Below are 23,274 nucleotides of genomic sequence, written 5' to 3' on the forward strand. Positions count from 1 at the left end.
CTTAGCATGTTAGACCTTGCCGTGCACTTTCTCTACCAGCTCCTTATCCAGCACCCTCTGCTCTTTCCCATGCATGATCTCCTTCCCTGGTGCTGCTGGGTCTCACCCCCTGCCCCCCTGCAGCTTTTGGCCATTCACCTGAGCCCCTCCACTGTTCACCACGGCTAAACAAAAGCAGGAAAGCAAGAGCTGCCATCAACCAAGGGCCTCCAACAGGCTGGAGGGACCATTTCTCATTGCCTTCCACCAGACTCATTCCTGCAACAGGCTTGTGCCCGGCCACAAAGCCACTGCAGCACTGGAGAGGAACTCCTCACCGACACAGGGACACACACAAGCACGTACAGGGCAGCAAACTCCAAACAAGCATTTTGGCTGTACCCTCATGCCCTCCCATGGTTACGATGCACTCAAAGTCACTCAGGTTATTTCTGCCCCTCATGCTCTCACAATAATCCAAACCCATTCAGAGGGAAGACACAGCGGCTGTGACTGCAGAGCTCCTCCAGCATATCCTCTTGCATTGCTAAGCTATATGCTATTAAACAGTCAAACATCTCAACTCTATTAGTAATCTTATTATTACAGCATTGTAAAAGAAAAAATGTGGTGTGGGTTTGTTTTTTTTTTTATGATGGAGCCGCCACTGTCTGGAGGAAACCTGTGTTTTGCACACACAGAAAGGCACACACGTATTTCATATGGTGCATTGCAAGCTGCACAGAATAGAAAGCAGCTGGAGGAAAATGGCTATAGAGAAATGGTTCTCCTGGGCATCATCTGTTGATTTGTTTTGTTTATAGAAGGAATGAGATTTTTATCTCTGCTCAAAATATAAAATGCTTCCATGGCACTGAGCTCACTGCTTGGCTATGCTCTCACTCAGGAACGTAAACAAAAAGCGGGGGAGGAGAGAGAAAAGGCTTTACTGCACAGAATCCCCAGAAATGTCAAAAATTAAATAGAAAAATGCCCATCAGTGATACAGTCAAAGTTTGAAAGGGGAACCGAGTCACCAGCTATCATGGAAAAGAGGGCCTCCTTACCATGCTTGTTAATAGCTTGCTTCTACTAAAGCTGACGAGGCACGTTAGGGAGAAACTACTCAAATCCCAAGTCTCAAATCCCAGCCTCAGTCCTGGCAGGATGAACATCCTTACATTGTAAATACACCAGTCCTTACAAGATGCATTGCCTGTGAAGGCACAGATTCATATGGTCCTTCCACTGTCTTGTGCCCATAGTTGATATTCCAAGCTCTCTCTGCAACCTTGCTCTGGAGAGGCTCCTCATTCCTCTGTTCCTGACACCCAGGATCTGATGGTCTCTTTCATTTAACACACAGGGCTCTGTGTCCTAGGAGAACACCAGATGGCTGGTTTTCCACTCAAGTTGATAGCGCTTCCATTTCTATTAAGCAGAAGTTGTATCTCAGGAAAGGAAATAAATTGTGAAACCACTACGTAATTAATGACTGCTAATAATTTTAACTTTTTAAAGTTTAAAAACATAACTATTGAGGATGGTGTCCAAACTGTGAGAAATGAACTGAAGTCTAAAACTTTCTGGTAGACAAACAAAGTTTAAAATACTATTATTCTGAGATCTGAAAGGCTCAAGGTTTGTTGCCATAGCTAGGAATAGTTACCACAAAACTGAGGATCCTTTATCTTTGCACCACCTGTTCTTAGCTCTTAAGAGGAGATGAGAGACAGCAGGCCAGATATGTATCTAGATGTGAAGGCTGCTGAACATCACTCCAGAACAGCCCTGCTTCATTAGCTACAGGGTGGATCTGAAGTCTTTCTGGAACCACCAAGGGGTGTTTGCTCTTCTTAAAGCTATGCTGTATCTCACTTGGCCAGAGCTCTGACCTGGCTGGTTATTGAGGAAATATTTGGGCAACCCGGAGTCCCATGCTGGGTACAATATGTCACAACTTTCAGAGACATCAAACAATCTGGAACATTAGTGTTATACTCACTGAAATCTACCCTAACATCCTACAGCTTCTCAGTTTTCCTACCATGAAGCTTATACTGAGGTCTCTCTTGGAGAGATTGCTGCATCTCAACCCATGATGAGTATTTCAGAAAATCTTAAAACTGAGATTTGTAAAGTCTTTGGAGAGCAAACAGATCATATTGATATTTTAAGAGTTGGAAGAAGGCCCTTGCAGTCTTGACCACCGTCACTCTCTGTCCCTCATGCTAGCATGCAACACATTGAAGATCCTTTAGCTGCTCCTTCCTCTCCCAGAGTGGCTATATTTCATGTCTTTCACACATTTCAAACCACGTGCCTCTACAACCTCTTCATCTTGTTATAGCTCTACTGAGAGGGTGTTTACATAAAAGCTCTTTGGAGCTTTTTGGATGAGAAACCACAAACATGCATGCACAGATTACATCAGATTTATTGCTATTAAATAAGTTAAAAGAATACTTAGGGTTACAGGTTCAAAACTCTGCCAATAGTTCTCACCCAAGAGCATTCATACACAGGAGCTTGTGATCATACAGTTACCAATTACCCATCCCCTCTAAAGTCCACTGCTTTTTCATCCTTCCTGTACCCCTCAGCCCCTAACAAGTATCACAAGGTTTCCACTAGCTGAAAGGAGCTATTCTTTCCAAGGAAGCAGACTTCACTTTGTCAACACAAACATACAGCCACTGCCCCATGCCCTACTCCCAACATACATCTCAGTTCAGCTCCTTTCCTCCTGTTTCAGCTTCCCAAACATACTTGACCTCAGTCTGTAACGACCCACTTCAAATTCATATGGAGTCATATCCTTCTATTCCCACTCATTCTTCCCAGCCCTTATCCAGCCATTGCTGGGCATCCAGCTTCTTTCCTATCCAAGAAACAAACCAATGATGTAACACATTTTGCCCTTTCCCTTGTTTATTGCTTCCTTAATAAATTCCCCCAACAACCCCATAGGTCCTGCAGAACTGTGAAAGAAGGGATTGGCCAGTGAAGAAACTACCAGAGGAATGGATACGGAGAATCTACCACATGCTAGATGATCCCTGTATTAAAACTCTAGTATCCCTATTGACCTGCACAGCCACTCCAGCCATAGAAAATACACATAAAACAAACAACCAGAACTTAAAAGAAATTGTCACTAGTGTAATCAATGGCACATAAAGCGAGGGAATGAAGAGACAGACATTGAACATCATTTTCTCAAGCTCCTCCACTATTCCTGTGAAAGTGAAATAAATGCATTTCCAGACCCAAGAAAATACTTTGAGCTCTTTCTGCTGGCTGTTTCTCAGCAGTTAGCACACACTGAGCTCATGGAACAGTAAACTTTGTTTTCAATGGGGAAAAAAGCCAGAAACAAACCTAGGGAGATAACAGATAGAAAAATCCATCTAAAGGTTTTGGGTGTGTCAAGGGGAACTGATAAAAAACAATCTTTCAATAATATGTCAATATTTTATTTCAAAATAGTTTTCAGACAGCTCCATTAAATACTGTATAAAACTTCCTTACAGAAGAACAAGGCATGGCAATCAAAGGCATTAATTACCGGTGAGCCAGTAATGAGGACAAAACACACCAAACATTGTTATTGACCAAGCCTGATGCAAAGACAGAAAGGAGTGAAGAAGAATATAGGCAACTTTCCTTTAATGATGGGAGCAGTGTTGAAGGAGACAAGAGAAGGGAGAACACAGGTTTACTTTTCAGCACTCTGAGGAAGTCTAACCTGTCAAAACTGCCCATTGATTTAACTTTCCATTTAAGAAGGAGCACAGCCGGGCTGGCAGGACACTTGGTCTACTATCTGAAAGATGCGGAGTGACAAGTCCACACCCCTTGGAGCACATGAGGATGCAGAACTAGTCACCCCAGTGCAGGGCAGCCACAGGAACTGTCAATACGCTCTCCTGGGGTTCAGGGGAGAGCAGAGTTCATGGCACTGTTTGGAGGAATTACAGCAGTCCTGAGAGGCCCCTCTGAGCCTGGCAATTAGATGCACAGACACAGCAAGAGACAGCGCCTGCGCAATGGGATGGACTGCCCCACTGCTCACACAGGCAGAGCCTTCTGGTAAGGAGGTTGTTTACATTGCCTTCTCTAATCATCTAATTTCAGTTCCATTTAGTGCACCAAGAGCAGTGTGTTGAGTTCCTCAGGTTCCTAATACAGTCAGTAGATGGAGGCAGCAGCTCCCACAAGCTAATTCAGAGCACCCAGAACTAGTTTGCGAGGTGCCTGAATATCCCCAAGATAAACAAAGCAACCTGCCCCAAGGTAAACAGCAGATCAGAAGTTAAAACTGAAGTGCTAGTCCAGAAGAGCCAAATGAAGCTCCAGAGAAGACTTGCAGGCAGAAGCTGCCTGATGGAGAAGCCAGAGCAACTCCCCCCTTGCCAGTCTCTCCTGCCTGTGCAACCCAGTCCAGACCAGACCCAGTCCATTCCAAGCCCCGCAGGAACGGAAAACAGAAATGGGATTGCTCAAGGGCTGCGTCCAGCTCCTGTTGGCATGCATTAGCCAGCTTCACAGCATGCTCCACTGGACATAGATCTGGAGATGATGTCAAAAGATAGGTAAATATACTTGTTTTGTGAAAGGAAGCTAACCTGTCCCTGTAGGTCTACCTTAACATGCTATTAACACCATAATCTCCATGCACTAAAAACAAATAGTGCTGGAGGGATTTCCTAGGGAGAGGCATGAAAAGGTTTACGGAAAAATGAAGACCAGGAGGAATGAATAGGCTGGAGATTTACTCCTTTACACAGAGTTGTTAGGGTAAAATGCACCTTCACAAAAGCGAAAAAAAAACCAGGAAGTACTTGAGGGTCTTCAAATAAACATGGCTGGCCATGTAATCTCTAAATTGAAAAAAAAAAACCACAACAAAAAAAAACCCAAACTTGAACATAAGAGGCCTCTGAGTTTTGCAGTGAAGTGCAAGCAAGCAAAACCAAAGCTGCACAGCACTAGAGGCTGAGCTATGTTTATCAGGATAACCAAGGTGTTACAATAGCCTCTGAGGACACCTCAGAGTATTTAACTCTGAAGCTGCAAAAGCAACGATGGAAAACTGTTCTACCTCTCCCAAAAAAATAAGAGAACGTTGTTTACCTAAAAGCAGCATAATCAGGGCACTGAGTGAACTTCATTCTGGATGATCAAATCTACCTTGTTTTCAGAGAAAGAAAGTATGTAGTCATTTGTGGTGTGGCATTTTTCCAAATTATAATTCAGTAGCTTACTCTGCTCCTCCTCAGGCTCACCTAGAGATGCTTGATTTAGATCAAAGAGGCGGCCATATATTGCACAGCTGTGGGATCAAATTATGTTTGACACGTTAGTGGGAATTCCAGATTTGCTTGATATAAAGCTGCATGACAAAGACAACTCCAAATTTGTTAGTTTTTTCTGTCATCAACAGCAGTTTGCTGATGTTTCCTGTTGAGTCAGATCCTTCTAGCTTTCATAAGCCATTTGAATGAAGGGGAGGGAAGCAGAATGACTTCCAGTGACATAATGGCCATTTCAGGAGGAAAAACAGCTGGGGTTAACAGAGTATAAAAAACAAAAACTTGCCTGCCATCTGACCTTGTAAACCTGATGTGGGGTTCACTGCAAACTGAGAAGCGACAAGGTTGTAGTATGGGAAGACTCATTAGGAACCGTAACCTTAGAGCCCAGGTCTAAGGTCAGCCGCCGCTGTGGGAGGGATGTGCAAGACCGAGGAGCATTCAGCAGGCAGAGCCCAGCAGCAGTACAGGAGCACCAGCCCCTGAGCACTCGCTATCTGCGGAGCTGTGCTTTCTGCCAGCGGGGGAAATAAACATGCTTTAACAACCGAAGATTAGGATGCCTCTCTAAACCTCTCAACTCAATGAGCTTGACATGGGAACAGAGCTGTACATCTTTATGGATGCATGTTGATGCTCCATACCCAGGCCTGTTTCCAGCCATAGTGGTCCTTGCAGCCCTGTGCCTTTGCTGGCAGCAGTGACAGCTAGAAAAGTTTGGGCCTACCCACCCACAGCTGGTACTCCTTTCAGAAAGGATCCAAGTTTTGTACTGCCTGATACTGGATCTGTCCAGAAGCATTATCTGGATGCGTTAGGGAGAATAACCTGCTCACCCTATACCTGCACTCAAACCATAAGCCTAGAGCTCTAGCAATCAAACATCTTTTGTAAATATTGATTTTTTTGAGGAGAAAAAAGTGGTGCAAGATCTAGTTTTAGGTGGCATCTAGTTGGAAAAAAAAAATACCTGAGATCTATTTGATCTCAGTTTTGCCTAACTCAAGCCCAAATAGCAAGGTTCTGCAAAACCAGAATGAAGTTTTACTTGGAGACAGATCATCTCTAACCTTTCTCTTTCAGAGCCCTTCCCAAAACCACAGATGTAAAGTAATGCCAAACAAGCGACAGTATTGAAGCCACCTGTATCAAAATACTACCTGTCCTGAGATTAACTTCTGATGTGGTCTCATACAGGTATGGTACCAACTGATGAACTCTAACACACATTGTCCCCCATGTCTAAGTATCTCCTGCATCTAAATGTCTGCAAATGTCTAGGCTTAAGGCCAGAGGAAAAAAAAATATTAAATTTGGTTTTCATTCTTTTTGATCAGAGACTGCAAATGCTTTGGGTCAGGATTGACTTGTTATGCGATGGGTGGACAGTACCTAGATCCAGTGAACCCCAAATCTCTCAATCTCTCTATACATTTCTGTAACACAAGTGATCATTAATATAACTTCAATGTAAAAATGGCATCTTTCTGAATGATTTAGCTTTTCAGAAACAGACAAAAACACTGCTAGTATATGTTTTGCTATGTTTCAAAGCATGCAATCAGATGTGTATCTTACAAACATAAACAAACACCTCCCATCCAACCTCCATGTTTCTAAAAAAACCCAGGTTTGTTTAGACAAGGGGTTGATAATCCAGTTTGAACACAGGTATCTGAATGCTGTGACAGCTTCTTCATAATGCTAAGCTTATGGTACATTAAACTTTAAAGCAAGATAAACTCCTGCTTTCATTTTATCAAACATCTTCCCTGACACCAAAAAGAAAGACACAAAGCAATGTTTGCAGCTACAACCAAGCATGGGATACCCAACTCAGCATATGTTTGAAATGAAAATGAACAATATGCTGCATAGATACACTACTGTATTTTTCAGTAGACAATATCACTGGGATTTGCAAATGTTAACCTCATTCCTCCCTTAAGTGTTTGTTTTTATTTCATGCCTGAAAAAAACCTGAAATTCATAGAGATTAAGCAAATAGAGACAGCAGTCCTTGCAACTGAGAAAGAAAAGTGCTCTTAAAAGAAACTGCTCTGACAATGTTTGGCTAGTAGAAGTCACAGGGGGTGGGAGGAACATGGACAAGAGATTTTTTAAGAGTGCTCAGTGTTGTGCCACTGGTATTACTGAACTTTATGTATTTAGCCATATTATGCCTTTTTGTGGTCAGTAAAGCAGTAATTTCATTGTCTATCACAATAGTAATGAGGTGGCAAGAGCCACTGAAGAATCCATGATATGAGGTCTGCAGGAAGAGACTCTGACCTACTGAGAACAAGTAGTAAAGACGGGGAGGGTAGCGGACAACTAAGTCCTTCAGGAATGGGGGACAGCAAGCAGGCTTGAGAACATCCGTTAACAGATTACCAAAAAAGCAACCTCAGGTTTGTTCTTCCCATTTCAAATCTGAAGAGACCGTGTACCCAAAAAGCTCCTCTGTTCTTTCTACTCCCAACATTAAATCAACTAACTTAAAAAGCCTCTCCTTATAGCTGACTTAAGGTCATGTGGAGGATAAACACTGAGAGTGTTTATAGTGAGATACAGTCACTGAATTTTCCACTGATTTAAAATTGACACAATACACTACAAGCATCACCTTCATATTACACTGATGACAATGCCTGAGAAATCAGAGGTGTGCTCTTAGAGGATTTGTTATAAAGAGTTATTGATGATCTTCATTGTACCATAAATACCAGTCAAAAAAAAAAAAAAGACCAAATCATCCACGGTTCCTCCTAAGACCTGTATCTTCTCTAGAAGTTTATTTTTATGCAGCTACAGCCTCTCCTCCCTTTCCCAACCAACCTTTGCTTCTCTCCCTGCTTCATGTGACCTCACCTTCTTACCCAAAAATGTGAAGAGATTGGGCTTATCACAACTTAGCAACCTGCCAGCTGAACTGTGATAAATCACAGCTGGCCTTACAATACATATGCTAGCAGCAACTGAGGCTGAGCTGATGGGCAGCAGCTCAGGGGTGTCATTTAAACCACGGAGTATCCCCATCCACAAAAATCATGCTAAGGACATAGCTCAAGAACACAACAGTTTCCATCACCATGTTACTATTCTAGTCTGCGTTAGATCTATTGACTGTCTTCTCTACCTGCAGCTGCCTTCTGTTTAGCCTGTAAGCCTTTTATAGCCAACAAGGTGGACAAACTGCCTATTTTTTGTACTCATACAACAGTTGACACAATATGACCCTGATCAATCATAAGCTACTACCATAACAAAATTTACAACAGCAAATATTCTTTCCTCCCTTCCCCCATGACTGCCCTTCTGAAAAGATACAACACTGGTAGAAAAAGCTAGAAAAAGAAGAATTCAGAAGTTATTAAAAAACGAGAATAAGGCTTAGAATGAAAACGACAAAGGAACTTGAAGAGTTATTACTTTATTATTACTCCTGCCATACATAATACTTGTGTTTTCTGACTCCTAGAACAATCAGACAATTGATTATGCAACATGATTGTAATAAAAACATTCTCTAGAATTAGGGACCTGCATTTCTATTAGCAATGCTTTACATACTCCTTAAATAGTTCCTTGAACCCAAGGTTTCAGTCATGAATAAAGGAAGCTGTGAGCACGCATTGGTTTCTACTCATTCGTTTAAACAGACGTGCAGTATAAAAAAACTTTATAAAAAATAGACTCTCAAATTAATAGGTTGATGGGTTTGAACAACAACAACCGCACTTACAGATGTGCTTCAAGCCATTAACTTTACAGGTTCAGTCACTGCATTTTACTGAAATAAATGTATCTGAATAGCTTAGCCACCAGGCAAACCTACCAATAGCCCACAGATGTTGCCCAGCATATTTCACTGAAAGTTTAAGAAACACCAGCTTCTCATTGGAAGAGTGACCTATAGGCACCTGTATCTAATAAGCTACTTAAAATCAACCTGTATCTGTAGATCAACAAGATTGGTCAGTAATAACCATTGGCAGGTAAAAGTACAAAACACTTTCCCATAAAAAACTCCAGCTTCCTTTACTTGTTGCCTTTGTAGTACTCACCTTCAGCCAGGAAAGGAGAAGCACTGAATGGGGTATCTCTACTGTAAGGCAATTTCCCACCTCACTCCTAAATTGGCTTTTTTGAAACGTATGTGTTTGGCACTCAATTCATCAGCTGACTGTCCACAGCCAGGAGCCTTGTTTAACTTTGACTTCAGTCTGCAATTAGAGCTAGGTTTTTTTATGGCAAGGCTGAATCCTGCGCTAAACTGCCATGTCTTCACTTTAAGGGGAGGAACAGCCTTCCTTAAATGCAACCGAAAAATGAGGCTCTGGAGAAGCATGCACCAGAACATACCCTACATTTACACAGCACAGTTCTGTGTCCTCAGAGACCTCAGTACATCTTGGCACATACTATGTGGAAGCATCAGGCTCTTTCAGCTGTCTCACGGGTGGCTAGATCTCACCAGCCAATCGGCTGCATTTCTGAACTGTGGATGTGCCTCTGCCCTCCCTCTCATCCCCTTAAGCTTACAGAGATCCATGGTCAGCAGCTAAATTGCATGGTTTTACTGAAAGATCTAGTGCTGCCATTCTTTTTCCCAGTAAAATTCAAAGGAAGTAGGACTTGGACCTTTGTGATGATTTGGGCAGATCTTGTTAAGAAAGTAGGCTCACCCACCTACTTGATATGGCAACACACATCAAACATGGGCTTGAGTTGACTCTTTTTTAGTCTCTCTAGACCCTCCCTTGACACACAAGGAAGTTGAACAAAGCTCAACAGGGTGAAAGAATGAAGAAATATGTGCAGAAGTGATCTGTCATTTACACTGCTACAACTGTGCTAAACTCATAGTGCCATCACTATTCTCTTCTAGATTAGCTTTGGGTTTCTGTCAGAAGTTCTTTTTCTACCACCATCCCTGAAACTTTTTCTTGGAACACACACACACAAATGAGAAAAAACATTTGTTGACTGGAAGGTGGGATTTGAAGAGGTATTCAAGTAAAAACAGTCAGAAAAGCACTCCCAGTTCAGCTAATTTAATTTCTGAAATAAATTATCTGGACAGGGTGGGTTTTTTTCATTTCAGCACAGATCACTGCAATGCCTGCTGTGCTACCCATTAGGGCTGTTGTTATTCTGATTGTTATCCACTACTCAGTGTGGAAAGAACAAGAGAGGAAATTCAAGCAGCAGTTAAAGTGTCTGTACACTTGAGCCAAGAAACCTGGCAAGGGACAAGTGTGCAGCATAGTACAGAGAAGAGGTCCAACAAGACCCTGCAAAAAGTACTCGGTTTCCTTCTGACCAGCACCTATGTTCCTGCTGCCTACAGAAACTAATAAGAAACCAACAATAATAAGTTCTTCATTTTGAAGACAATTTTTGTTAGCACTTTTTTGGTAAAGCACTTAGGAGAAAATATTGCAAGGAGAGAATTCTCTAAAAATCATCATGAGTTTTGTGAATATTTATTTCAACCTCTGCATTCAAACCAACTCCCCCTCCGTGTCCCTTCTAGCCAATTATCTTCCAGTTTCCCCTTACGAATAAAAGACTATAGATGTTGGGGGAGCTTCAGCAGGCTTTGTGTCTGATATGCAGCCCATATCATCGTTATCACTTACCAATACAGCAGCACCAGGAAGACCGCCAGCAAAGCCAGGGTGACCATTGTACTATTCATTTCTGCGGAGGCAAGTGCCAGGAGATCTACCGGCTCCATTTTCCTCCACTACAGCTCCAGCCTCGGGTGGTGTGAGTGTGTGTGCTGGGCAAAGTTTCTTCAGGAGCTGACAGAGCCTTCCACAGCTATATGAATGACATCTGCAAAAAAACAGGAACCAAGACAGCAAAACCACATCAAGTACAAACTGCAAACCTTTCCTGTTCTCATCAACTGCGCTCTCTGAGAGAGAACTTGAAGGTTCCCTGAATGGTAGGATATAGCAATTTCCCACCCCCTCCCACTGTTGTTGACTGTCATGCCAGTAAATATTTACATACCCACCGCTTGAGACATCAGTGCTGTTGAATAGGTTTTTAGACATCAAGTATGGGAACCTGGGGAAAGTGTGGGGAAAAAAAGGGGGGGAGAGAGCCTAACACAGATCATGGAAGAAGAATATAAAGACCCTTCAAGGGGTGCCCTGGCATACAAACAGTGGCATTCTCTGAAGTAACAAAAATAGAGCATTTCTGCAGCATAAAACTTCATTAGCACTTAATCTCCACACTGGTTATACCTTAAAAGAATGGAACAAAGTAAACTTTAAATTATCACAACTAAAAGGAGGAATTAGGGGAAAACTCTTCTAATGTGACTACTAGAAGACATATACAGAAAGAAAAACTAATGAGCAGAAAAACCCAACTGTAGTACCAGGGTCCATAAGTCAACTTTTGTCATACCAGTTAACCCACAGAGACAGCACTGTTTGGCTGTATCATCTCAGGTTCATGAGTAGTACAGCAGATTTTCCTGGATCAATGCAGTGCCCCCCCTGGAGGTACCATTAACTAGCCTCTCTGGAGATACTTTGGCTACCCCAGTGTTGTATTTCTAGTATCAGGGTTAACATCTACGATCTCTTCATTCTGGCACAGTCAAGCTGTCACACTGCCTTGAACAACCGACACATGAACAGTCAAGCTTTGACTGCAGTTCAGGAAACGGTTTGCCCATAGTATATGAATTCCTCAGCTTTCTGTATTTTCCTGCCTGGAAATCTCAATCCTGTTTCAAGCATCTGATCCAGTCCAATTAGAAAAGTCAACCAGAAAGCAAACCTTGAAGCACTTCTATGAGAGAAGAACACCGACATGTTACGCTCGAAGTTACTAAATGCCATTACCAAAAAAATCTTCAGGATTATATTATATATAATATATATATATATATATATATATATTATATATTATATTGCCTATGACAATATTCCCCTAACTGTCCAGTATCGTTTGTTACTTACGAAACTAGAAATACCCATATATGTACTGCAGCCTTCCCACCTATTCCATTTGAAAGTTAAGGAAAACAAAACTACCGAAAAAACTAGGTTTGTGAATTGTATGGTAACCTTGAGAAACAGAAATCCTGGAACATCTGATTCCCATAACACACCAGATGAAGAGTGGTTTCTTCTCATACAACCCCAAGATAATAGCTTAGATTTAATGTGCAAGGCTTCTCCAATATCACTGTATTACATTTGCAGCTCTTATCAGAGAAGTTAATAATATAGGTATCAAAAAAGTAAAGTCTCTAACACAATGAAGTTTAATTTTAAGAAGATTTCGCTCTACTCTAACTGAATCACTGCTATTTTGGTTCTCTGTGCTTCACAACTGCATTAATTCCCTTCCAGCCTCAGATCCTTGCAGAATAAGTAAAAGGTGTTAACCAGCTCATCAGCTCCACAGAATAGCGCGGTAGTTCACAGAAAACCTTGCTTATTGTATTAACAATGCTATTGCTATTCTGGGTCAATAACAGCGCTGCCGGGTTGCTGCTGCTGCCAAGTTCTTCAAGAACAACTAGAACAAGATTCAAGACCAGTGATGCAAGGAATGAATCAGTGGGCATAAACCAACCCCAACCAGCTACTCATCCTGTGGGACTTGTAGTAAAAAAATAAAAATCAAATATCCATATGCATTAAAGTCTCTTCAAAAAAGAAATCAAATCACCACAATTGTGGAAGGTAAGAAATACTATTCCGATTTCACTGTGCTTTAATTTACTTAGCTATTTAATTAAAGGACATATTTATCTGCACATAGAGGACTGATGCCCTCCTATTAAAGTCAATGGCAAACTCCTATCAGCAAACACAGAGACAAGTACAGACCTCACTTATTTTTTAAGAAGCACACTGAAGCCTTTTCCCAGTCACACTGGGAGGTAGGTGGGATGAATAGTTCTTAAACACACACATTATGAAAGAAAATAGGCTCTCACATCAGCATCCAATTTGGAAGAGAACACATAATCAACCTCCCAACAACAACAACCATCCTTTTCTGTTGTTGATGTTGGGGTTTTCTTTTTGTTTTGTTTTTTAAGCCTCAGCACCTGTTTCTTGCTAGAGTGTTGTAACTCCGCACCTCCAACCATTAAGAAGGGCAGCGTCTAGAACCCACCTGGAGCACTCCCCACTGCAGACCCACACGCTTGCAGTTGTCACCCCAGAGTTAAGGATCTCAGCTCCCTGAAGAGTCACAAAAATCCACATGATGCTTTGCAGGGCGGGTCTGGGGTGGGGAAGAAGTCAGGGATGCAGACAGCAATGCAAACAGGCTATTTATCACTCCTTTGTCCAGTGTGCCTTCTCTCTTTACAGGTCCTTTACATGAGAAGCACCATCCTAGTTAACTAGTTAATAGCACAGATATTTTGCACCAACCTCCCAGTTCTTTTTCTGGAGCCATGCTGGTCAGGCTGATTATGATAATGGTATCAAAGAACTGCAGAGACAGATCCCGAGTCCTCACTAACCGCATGCTGGAGGAAGCCAGAGACAAGCAGAAGTGGAAGAGAGCCTTTTCCTGTCAGACCGCTGTGAGTCAGCAGCACTGCCCGCATCTGCCTCCACAAGGCTTCACTCAAGATTGCATCTACCAAGGTTCACAGGTCCTTGACGCAGAGCCATCCGAGCTCTCCTCTTCCATAGCAAGTAAAATCCACTGATCACCACTTTGTTCAACACAAACTTCAACAACGACAAAAACACGTTCAACACAAACTTACACTCAAGGCACCCATCTCATCCTTCAATCCCCGGCACTGCTGTAACTGCAGCCTTGGAGCTCCCCAGCAAATGGCAGACCTACAAGACAGAAGCAGTTCAACCCGGAACAGCCAGTGCTTCAGCTTGCGCGGACGTTCACAGCAGTAAATATTAGAAAAGGGAAGTACATTATAGCATTCAACGTGTGACGAGTTGAAGTGTTCCTCCACTGAAAAAGAAAAAAACTCAGAACACAGGCAATCCAGGTTGTCCAGGAAGCCTTCATGCCTTAAAGCCCCGTCTGCTATAACTCCGGGAATATTTTCTGTAAATGCTCTTCCAAAACAATGCATTTCAACTTCAGAATGAATACAAGTGTGGCAACGAGCCTCAGCCATGCTTGACATACACAAGTACCATTCCGACATGAACTATAGAGCTTATTAAAAAGCAGGATTATAGACCTTCTCAGCATCTAAATCATGTTAAGGATTTTGACCTGTCTTCAAAGCATATCAAATGGAAAATGTAGTCTCATGTATTTCAGAGGCTAATGACTAACTGGCTAGACTAACCACGAACTCCTGCTAAAGACCAAATTCAACTCCTCTCATGCTATTCTACCTCATATGTTTTAGGTCTATAATAATCTAATTAAGGGTGAGCCACACCAACTTTACGATAGATGAAGGAAGTCTAGAAAGGTGTTAAGTTTTAATTTTATAGCAGCGCTTCTCTATAGAAATTTGTAGTCTTCAGATCAAGGAAATTCTGTTATATAGACAGCTTAGCCACAAAATATTGCAAATGAAATACCACAGAACAGCTTAAAAAAAAACCATGAGATTAATCAGAGACTAGTTTATGTATAAGCTTTAACAAAGCCTATGTACAAAACTGTGTAAGTATATAGGATATTAATTTATCTTAAAGACAAAAACCTTTCCAAAGCCAAAATGAATTCATAACATCTTTAAGGTAGACCAATCAAAAAGATCAAAGGCACATTTCAGAGATTTTTTTTATATTTAAAACAACCTTAATAGCCAAAGTTCTGGGAATATTAATGTATTGGAATAGAGGGATTTACAGTGGCTGTCTATGACTTCATTATTACTATCCCTGTTCAAGGATTGACCAAGCAGATTAATCAGGTGGTTTTGTACTCCTGCATGATAAACTGTGACAAACTACTCAAGAGACAAACCACTGAGGCATCAGAGTCCACTTATAAAGATCCTGCTCTGCATTCAAAGTGGACAGGAGCACCAAAAGAACACCACGGGCTCATGGAAGATTCTTGAACCACCTTGAATAAAATCACTCCGATGAACTGGCTCTCGAAAGGCAAACACTGTAACTGTGAAAGCCACACTGAGGAAGCCATTTTCATGACACTTCCTACTGAGAAACAGAAAGACACACTTTTATACTTAAATTGTTTCCCCAAGTCAGAACCTAGTTATATTAACCTAAATGCTTCTCAGAAAATGGGCACCCAGCTTAAAATTCTAGGAAAGCTAAAATATTATGCAAACTTGTACTTCACTAACAAATTTAATCTTAGCTGACTAAAAGTTACGGTACTTCAAACCCAGTCAGTATCACAGGGGCTAAAAAACTCATTATGCTAACTAAATGTAGTGCTGCTGCACTAAGTCCCCTCTAAAGCAACAAGCTGTGAGATATCCTAGTTATTTCAAAGAACTCCACTTAGAAATAGCACAGATTTTGTGGTCAAAAGGAATGACAGTTTCTTCCTCTTGCTGTGAGAGCTCGGAATGAGTTTCTAAAATAAAGTTACCTTTGCTAATAGTGACATTAAGATCTTGCAGCCCCAGTGAAATTCCAGAGAAAGCAGAAATTAATGTAACATCTGCTTCCCGTGGCCAGGCGTTTCTAAGCAAATTGACTTTATCAAATAATCGGTAACTTGTTTATATTTCTATAGCTTGCTTTAGAAACATTGATTGATTCAAGCAATCCTATAATTTCATTGTCCTATAAACTTGACTGGAGATAAGTAAGGATTTATGTTCATGGATCAATAGCTCCACATTGACAGCAAAAGCCAAGGAACCCTGCCTAGACTAGTCTTGTAGTTGCAGAGAGCCATATAAATGTTTGCCTTTGTAACAATATCATGGTAAGAACCCGTAAGTTATAATTTCTTCTGTGAAGTTCAGTTTTTAAACACCATGAAAAAAACTTAACCTTCTTTGTTTGATTGAAAAGCTACTCTAGATAGCAAACTCAAGGCTTGAATTTTCCAAACTGTTTCAGTGCTGGACCACAAGGTCAAAAGAACTGTGAAAAACTTAACAGAAGCACCTTGTTCTGTAACTTAATTAACTAAACTGTGCTTATCAACTTCTCTTTCATCCATTAGCTCGTGGGATTGACACCAAAACATATAAAGCCCAGTCCTTTTCTGCACTTTGCAAATAGGAAGATGTAGAACGCTGGTTTTCTCCAATTAACAGAAATATTTTGAGAGCTCAGTGTGCTATCTGTAGCTACTACATTCCCCACCTTACCTCTCCAGTTTGCAGTTCAATAATTTTATTGTGGAATCCTTTCAATATGATACAAAGAGATTTCTTTAGAGAAAGATTACACGCAGCCTCCTTAAAAGCGGGGCAGCCACCTCGGAGGCAATTAGCCACAGCAATCGGCGTTGAACAGAGCAATGCAATGGCTCCTGGATTGCCAGCTGGAGAAACCCTGGCATCCTTCAAGTTGCCCTAACAGGAGAAAGGGAGTCAAAGAACAAATAGAAAGGACAAAGGGGAGAACAGCAGCCAAGAAGAGGCAGATCTGACCATCCAGATCTGACCGAGGACAGCCGTGGCCATCCACCCTGCATTCGGCTTGTGAAAAGGACAAGCCAAAAGCTGGATGAACGTGCTGCTCAGTACCTCTTTCAAAAGCACCAGATTGCTGATACAGACCATCAGCAGCCTGCACACGTGCCCTGGAGATGGGCTGCCAGGGCCAGGAGGGGGATGGGAGCTGAGGACAACCCCCACGTAGACCAGCCCTCACCAAGGGGTGCAGGTCAACTGGGCTGAACGTAGGAGGCGGGTAACAGGGTCCATCGGCACAGCAAGGGGTGAGCCAGGACCAGGGGCCACCCAGGGGGTCAAGTCAGCAACTGAAGCCCCAGACCCAACCTTCAATGGGGATCTCAGGCCCATGGGCAGAGTGTGTAGGCGGGGGGTCTCGGGTGAGGCCAGTCAGGACAATTAAGATCTATTGGTGCCCTCAGGGACCTGACAGGCTCAGTAGTAAGTCCTGGAACAGGTAAAAAGATAATGACAGACACAAGGGAGCAGGGTATTTGAAAGAGTGAATTCACTAATACAACACATTTATCAATACCCTGACAAAATGACAAAAGGGGGAAGGCACCAAAAGTCACAAAAACCTTGAACCTCAGAGGAGGTAAAGAAGTATTCTTCACCTGAGGCCCACCACTGTTCTTTCAAATAGCACGTGCTTCCAGAAGAAGCCCCACAGATGTGAATGGAGAACATTTCCATGAGTTACAGCCCTTAGGCTGACGAATAATGCTAGAATCAGGTCTCATCTGGGAACTGTGGGCACTATCAGCTCTGCCTTTATGCTCTACCTCTGTCTAAAATCAGAGAGATTGGATGCAATTATCCCTCCAAGATGAATAAGAAAGCAAAAAAGAAAGAGCAAAAGAATGTACAACACATTAGACAATACAAGCATGCCAAAACCTGGACAGGCATTACAACTTGGGTACTACTACCATCTAGTCTCAGCACAGAGAGGTGATAAGCTGCCACAAAGGAAAAAGAAAGGTCAAAATCAAGCAAGTCAGAATAATACTATTGCCACAGTAATGATTTTCATACTTCAAGAAGCCAGAACCAGTCTACATCCACATGTAGAAAGGTAATACGACTGCACAGACTCAACCTGGCAGTTCAGAGTAATCACTGAGGACCAATCCCGGTTCTTCAGCAATTCTTTAGCGGCATCCACAGAGCCTCTCTTTTAGGCTGCAAAAACATCCCTTCATGGGACAAGTTCTCCTGGAGAACACCAGGTGCAGGGTTTGTGCCCTGTTGCCTCTCTTGCCTTTGAAAATGTCCACCATGATAAATATTTCAAAATGCCAGTAACTGCAATGTGAACAATCATGCCGGATATTTTCACATGGCCACAAGAACACAAAACGTACAGTGCACTGGAGCACACAGAGCTCTGACAGGAAGATATATAATAACCTTCACACTGTGGGGCAAATCTAGGGGCAATATAAAATACATTGCAAAACTTTATCTTCACTCATGCCCCTATCCAGGGGATATTCACTGCCTAAATTTATGCATCACATGATGAATAATTCTTGGTAGATCATGCCCAATATTCCCAAAGGCCTTCTTACCCATATGAAAGGGAGCACAGAAACTAACATGCAAATTGCAGCCCCTTACATGCTGCAGAAGAGCACATGTAAGATACGGATGACTTTACTCTGTTCAGCCTATTGTGCTCTCCCATTCATCACTTTTTTGCTGCAGTCCTTTCTGCTGTCCCCTTGTACACTAATTGACCGCATCAGAAATCATTTCAGCTCTCTCATTCTCAGCAGATATGTTGTAACATGGACATGCATAACTGGTGAGGAGGCAGAAAAAAGAAAAAGTGAAAAAACGAACTTACACAATCACAAAACCAGCATTTCCAAATCTCAAGTTCTTACTGTAAGTCTTGGCTTAGCCCAGGTTTTTGCTAAAGCACCAGTGATTCATTTGTGCAATTGAGACAAATAATACAGGTTTTACTGGGGGCAAAGACCGTCAAGCCCTCAAAGCAAGGAAAAAAATGTTCCAAAGCTGTGAAACTCAAAGGATCAGGGCTAAAATACTAATTAAGTTATTTTAATTGCTCAATTAAAAAAATGCATGTTTTTCCTGCAGTCTCATGAATCTGAGAGTAAATTTGTGATTTCTGAATGCTTGAGGTTAGCAATACTTGCAAAAGGGCATGAACCCAATAAGATGACCTGTTAGCCACGGGAAGAGAGGTTAAGTGGAAGACTAAATAATGTGATATATGAGTTGCAACAGCAAGAAGAACTTAGTCTCAACAAGATTTCAACCCCACTGACACTCATGTTAACTTGCTCTCTCAGACTGAAGCATAGATGGGATCTGAGCCTAAGGTTCACAGTGAGTCCAGCTTGCTACCTCCTTCCTACCTTCTGCTGCCTTCTACCAAGTGGCAAACAAGGACAACCTGAGACTGTGGCTGGGCTAGTGCAAAAATGAAATATGTAACCTTCTCAGTTTCACTGAAATACAAAAAAAAAAAAAAATCCATGGAACAAAACTAGCCATCATTCTTTATCTTTTTACTGGCTGCTGATCAGAGCTAAGGTTCATGGAAAACCATGGCTCTGTGATAATCTGAGAGGACCACTTTGTACTCACCACAAAGCCTAACAAAGTCTTCAAGCTCCAAGACTCTCAGGTTTTTTTTTTAAACAATTCTTAGAAGTTTCTTTCTACTCTGAACATGCTGCTGCTTTCTTTACCTTCAGCCAATTAAGACCAACAAGCTCAAGTGAGCAACTGCAATGATAAATCAGCTCTAGAATGAGCACGGCCAGCAGCCCAGGCAACTGCCCACTTTTAACTTCAGCTCTTCTTCCTCACCATCCATTTTAAAGCATTCATTATAACTCAGAACGCCACTACCTACAGACACTTCACCCTCATCCAACTCTGATGGTTACACTCACACACCAACCGAACTGGCATGATGGGATCTCTGGCCCACCACAGAGTCCTACAGCCATCAACAGAAATTTGAACTAGGTGCATTGGAAGAGATGCAGCTTAGAGAGTCAGACCTGTCGGACAGGTACCCCAATGTATGAGGTACTTTCTCTTTAGCAATCCCTGCTCTGTCTGTGGCAGTTTGGGCTAACTAGAGAAGCCAACTACCCAGATGCATGGCAAAGGAGCTGGGACTACTTCAGACAGCCCAGGGACAGTGGGATGTTATGATGAACTGTAATTCATTTACCTTATATTCTTAAGCAAAGTGACACATAAATGTAAGATGCCAGATGGAGTAAGCTGACTGGAAATGGAGAAGAGTCTGAGGTTTCAGATGGGACCTATATTTGTGCAAGACTGGAAGCCAAGGGCAGAAACAGCAGAGACACCGCACAGGAGAAAAGCCTCACCATACATTCAATAAAATATAGTTTCTTCCAGTCACCTTTACCTCAGTTTCCCTTGGTCAAGTCTGTAAAGCAGTGAGGCATCAAAGGAGAGAAGCGGGTGCTGAGGGGGGCCTTTGCAGATGCACACGGGTATTTTAATGGTGTAGCAAGGCATGGCATTTTTGTAAGTCTGGTGCAGGTAGATGCCCTCTGTCCCTGTGTGGTGCTCTCAGCTCTCTGGATGGAGAGCACCGACTCCAAGGGTAAAATATTGTTTTTCTCTTAGTATATGTAACTCCAATTAACCTTATTGGAGCATTGTGGGTACACTGAGAAGATTACACTCCTTAATGTGCAGTTACAGCTGTATTGTAAATGCAACATTACACGCTTTCTATTATGGTTCAAGACCGCTACGCTCTTCAAGACTGTTATAAACCTCAGAAAACAGGGGTTTATAATGGAAACACTGAAACACTCAACTCTAAAAGCCCCGGCAGAGAGGAAATATAGCTATAAATTCAGCTTCTGTTTTCCAGCATATACATTGACAAGGTATGAATAATATGTATTTCTACACTTAGAACAGACAGATGTACACATTGCTCAGGGTAACCTTTGCTGTAAAAGTGGAGGATGGAAAGAGCGCAAAGTGGAAAGAGCAACCTTTTGTCTTGTCTTTTACAGTGTTACTGCAATTGCAATAATGACATAAAAACAGCAATTGAAATTTAGTAGCCTGTGCACCAGGGTTGGATTCTGAATGCACTTTTTTTAAAAGGGCGTGTTATGTTTCTACAGTCAGCAAGAAAAAGACACTATCCCCCCTGCAAACCCCTTCAGTCTCCTTTTTGTCTAAAAAAAGAATTGGCTATTTGGATACTGTTCAAATGACATTGCAAATCGTCTTGCTATCTATTGCAAAAATGGATATTCTCTATATATCCTCTATGTATTCTCTTCTATATATAATCTGGTCCCTAGCTTCTTAACACTACCAAGGAGCAAACCTTGGACCCCAACCTGTTTGGCAAGAGAAAGAAAGACAGGCAGGCAGCTGTACTATCATTGGGGCTGTGGCATTTGGAAAGTTCTTCAGATATTAATACCAACGGCAGAGGTGGGTCAATATAATCCCATTAGCCACATCACGCTGTTTGTCTTCTGATATGTACAAGGAAAGGAAAACAAAATGACACAATTGCTTTTTGGGAGGTACACTGATGCTGGGTAAACAGGAAAATCCATGCCTGTTTTAGACATTGCAGCCCGACTGGCAGATGGGGCAAGGTGGAGTAGGGAGGTCCATGCATTTTGCTGGCAGAGCCCTCACCTGCAGGAGGGAGGGAGGAGAGGCACCCACCGCTGCTGCTGCCCACACCGGGCTCGGTGCAACAGGAGATCCCGCCACCACCATCCTCCTCCTCGGGCACCTGCCCTGCCCCAGGGTTTCAGTGGCATCCCTGGCCATGCCGCTGCTCTGGAGACAGAGCTGCCAGCCCTGCAGTGGCTGTCAGCGCCTGGGTTAAGCTGGCGTATGTGTTGTCAGCGTACAGGGAAATACCCAGAACTCAGCGAGGCTGCAAGCAGATATGGTCCCCCGTTTTTTCTATTAGTGCTGCTCACATTTAGGAAAGTTTCTTGAATGTGTAGGGAATGTTTTCAGATTCAGTGCCACTGCCCCCACAAATTATTTTCTGTTACCTACATATTAGCAGTGCCTCTAATACTGTAAACAGGGAGAATATCAGATATGCCAGAAGTCTATGAGATGTATGAAAAATTTCACATGAAAAGCAGCCCACGAGCCCTCCCCACTACAGCAGCTGGGTTTTTTTTTTAGGTAAAGGATTAGTTTACAGAAAGTTTAGCGATTCTTACCAACACCTCTAACATTAGCCGTAGCATCCTCATTTTAGATGTATATCCCCTCCTTGTGGGTAACCATTCGAGGGCACTGTGTTTAACATTTCTGTGTGTTCAATTCGTGAAGGACACCTGCTCGTGAGCTTTCTGCTTGCTGCCTTTCCATACGACAGCAGCCCTGGTGCCCACGGTGCACAAACCCAACATGCCCAAGAGCCGTACCTCCATGTTGACCCAGAGGTGCCAAGTCTCCAGGCAGGACGGGAATTGCCTCATTGTCATTGTCCAGACCTGTTCAGCATTTGGCAGCGTCTGCGGGGATTAACGGCAAAGCTACTCTATTACCATTAAAAGGGCAATGCGGTTCCCAGCAGAACTGAGAACTGCCTTTCACATCTTCTCTTGGGTGGGACCTTTACTAGGACTGACTCCTGTCTTTGCTTCTGCTTTTTTCATTTAAATAGGGTCTTGCATCAGTAGCCTTAGCTCAAAACTTCTACTCTGCTCCTGCACTCTTCAGTGTGCCCACTGCTTGCTGTCCCGCTCCAGAAGCAGTAGCTGAGAACCAGTGTCACAGGCTGTAAGTATAGCAAATCTGCAGTCTTCAGCATAATTAGGAAACTACCTGTAGGAAAGGACCATCAGGGTATAACTGTCACTGAACCCAGTCCCTATGCATTGGGAATCACCATGTGATGTATATTCAGCCCTGGAAGGCCCGCAGAGCATTCTTGTGCAAAGTATTTCCCAAAACTCTCTGGCAAATTTACACTCAGGTGTAAGTACCCACAGCATCCCAGGCAGCTACGTGTCAGAGGATCACAGCCCAAATGTTCGGGAGTGTTTTACCTGACTCATGAAGTACACAAAGCCGTTTCTCCTCCCTGCGCTATCCTGACCACTGCTCTGTCTTATTAAGCAGCAGCATGAAACTGAAGCATTTCCAAGGATTTTCACTGTAGTGATCTGCACAGGCTGAGACTTTCAGTTGCCTCCAGTTCAGCAAACAGTAGAAACACAGGAACAAGGAAACGCACACAGGCAAGGGCTGTTGCGGCCATTTATGCAACATTTGTATTTGGCTGCTTCTCTCTACTAAGACCTAGAAAGTCAACTTAAGAGGAAAAAAATTAGAAAGAATTAAAAAAGCAAGCTTAAA

At 42.5% G+C, this 23,274-nt stretch overlaps 1 protein-coding gene across 4 annotated transcripts in view; it reads right to left on the reverse strand.

Annotated features, from left to right (window-relative positions):
- The window catches only part of TBXAS1 (thromboxane A synthase 1), a 232,432-nt gene extending 218,237 nt beyond the window's left edge, over positions 1–14,195 (reverse strand). For 2 of the 4 annotated variants that reach the window (XM_009465851.2, XM_087768217.1), the window contains exons 1-2: positions 14,062–14,195; positions 10,940–11,138 (exon numbers count right to left, since the gene is read on the reverse strand). In XM_009465851.2, the coding sequence (XP_009464126.2) occupies positions 10,940–11,037 (98 nt within the window). In that variant the 5' untranslated portion in view covers positions 11,038–11,138; positions 14,062–14,195. Of the gene's footprint in view, positions 1–10,939; positions 11,139–13,454; positions 13,623–13,717; positions 13,823–14,061 lie in introns of those variants that run through there. The other 2 variants (XM_087768219.1, XM_087768218.1) reach the window with 2 other exon arrangements.
- Positions 14,196–23,274: the final 9,079 nt, after the last annotated feature.

Source organism: Nipponia nippon, unplaced genomic scaffold (genome assembly GCF_047370975.1).
Source record: "Nipponia nippon isolate SJK-2023a ecotype South Korea unplaced genomic scaffold, ASM4737097v1 scaffold_3, whole genome shotgun sequence".
Classification (NCBI taxonomy): domain Eukaryota; kingdom Metazoa; phylum Chordata; class Aves; order Pelecaniformes; family Threskiornithidae; genus Nipponia; species Nipponia nippon.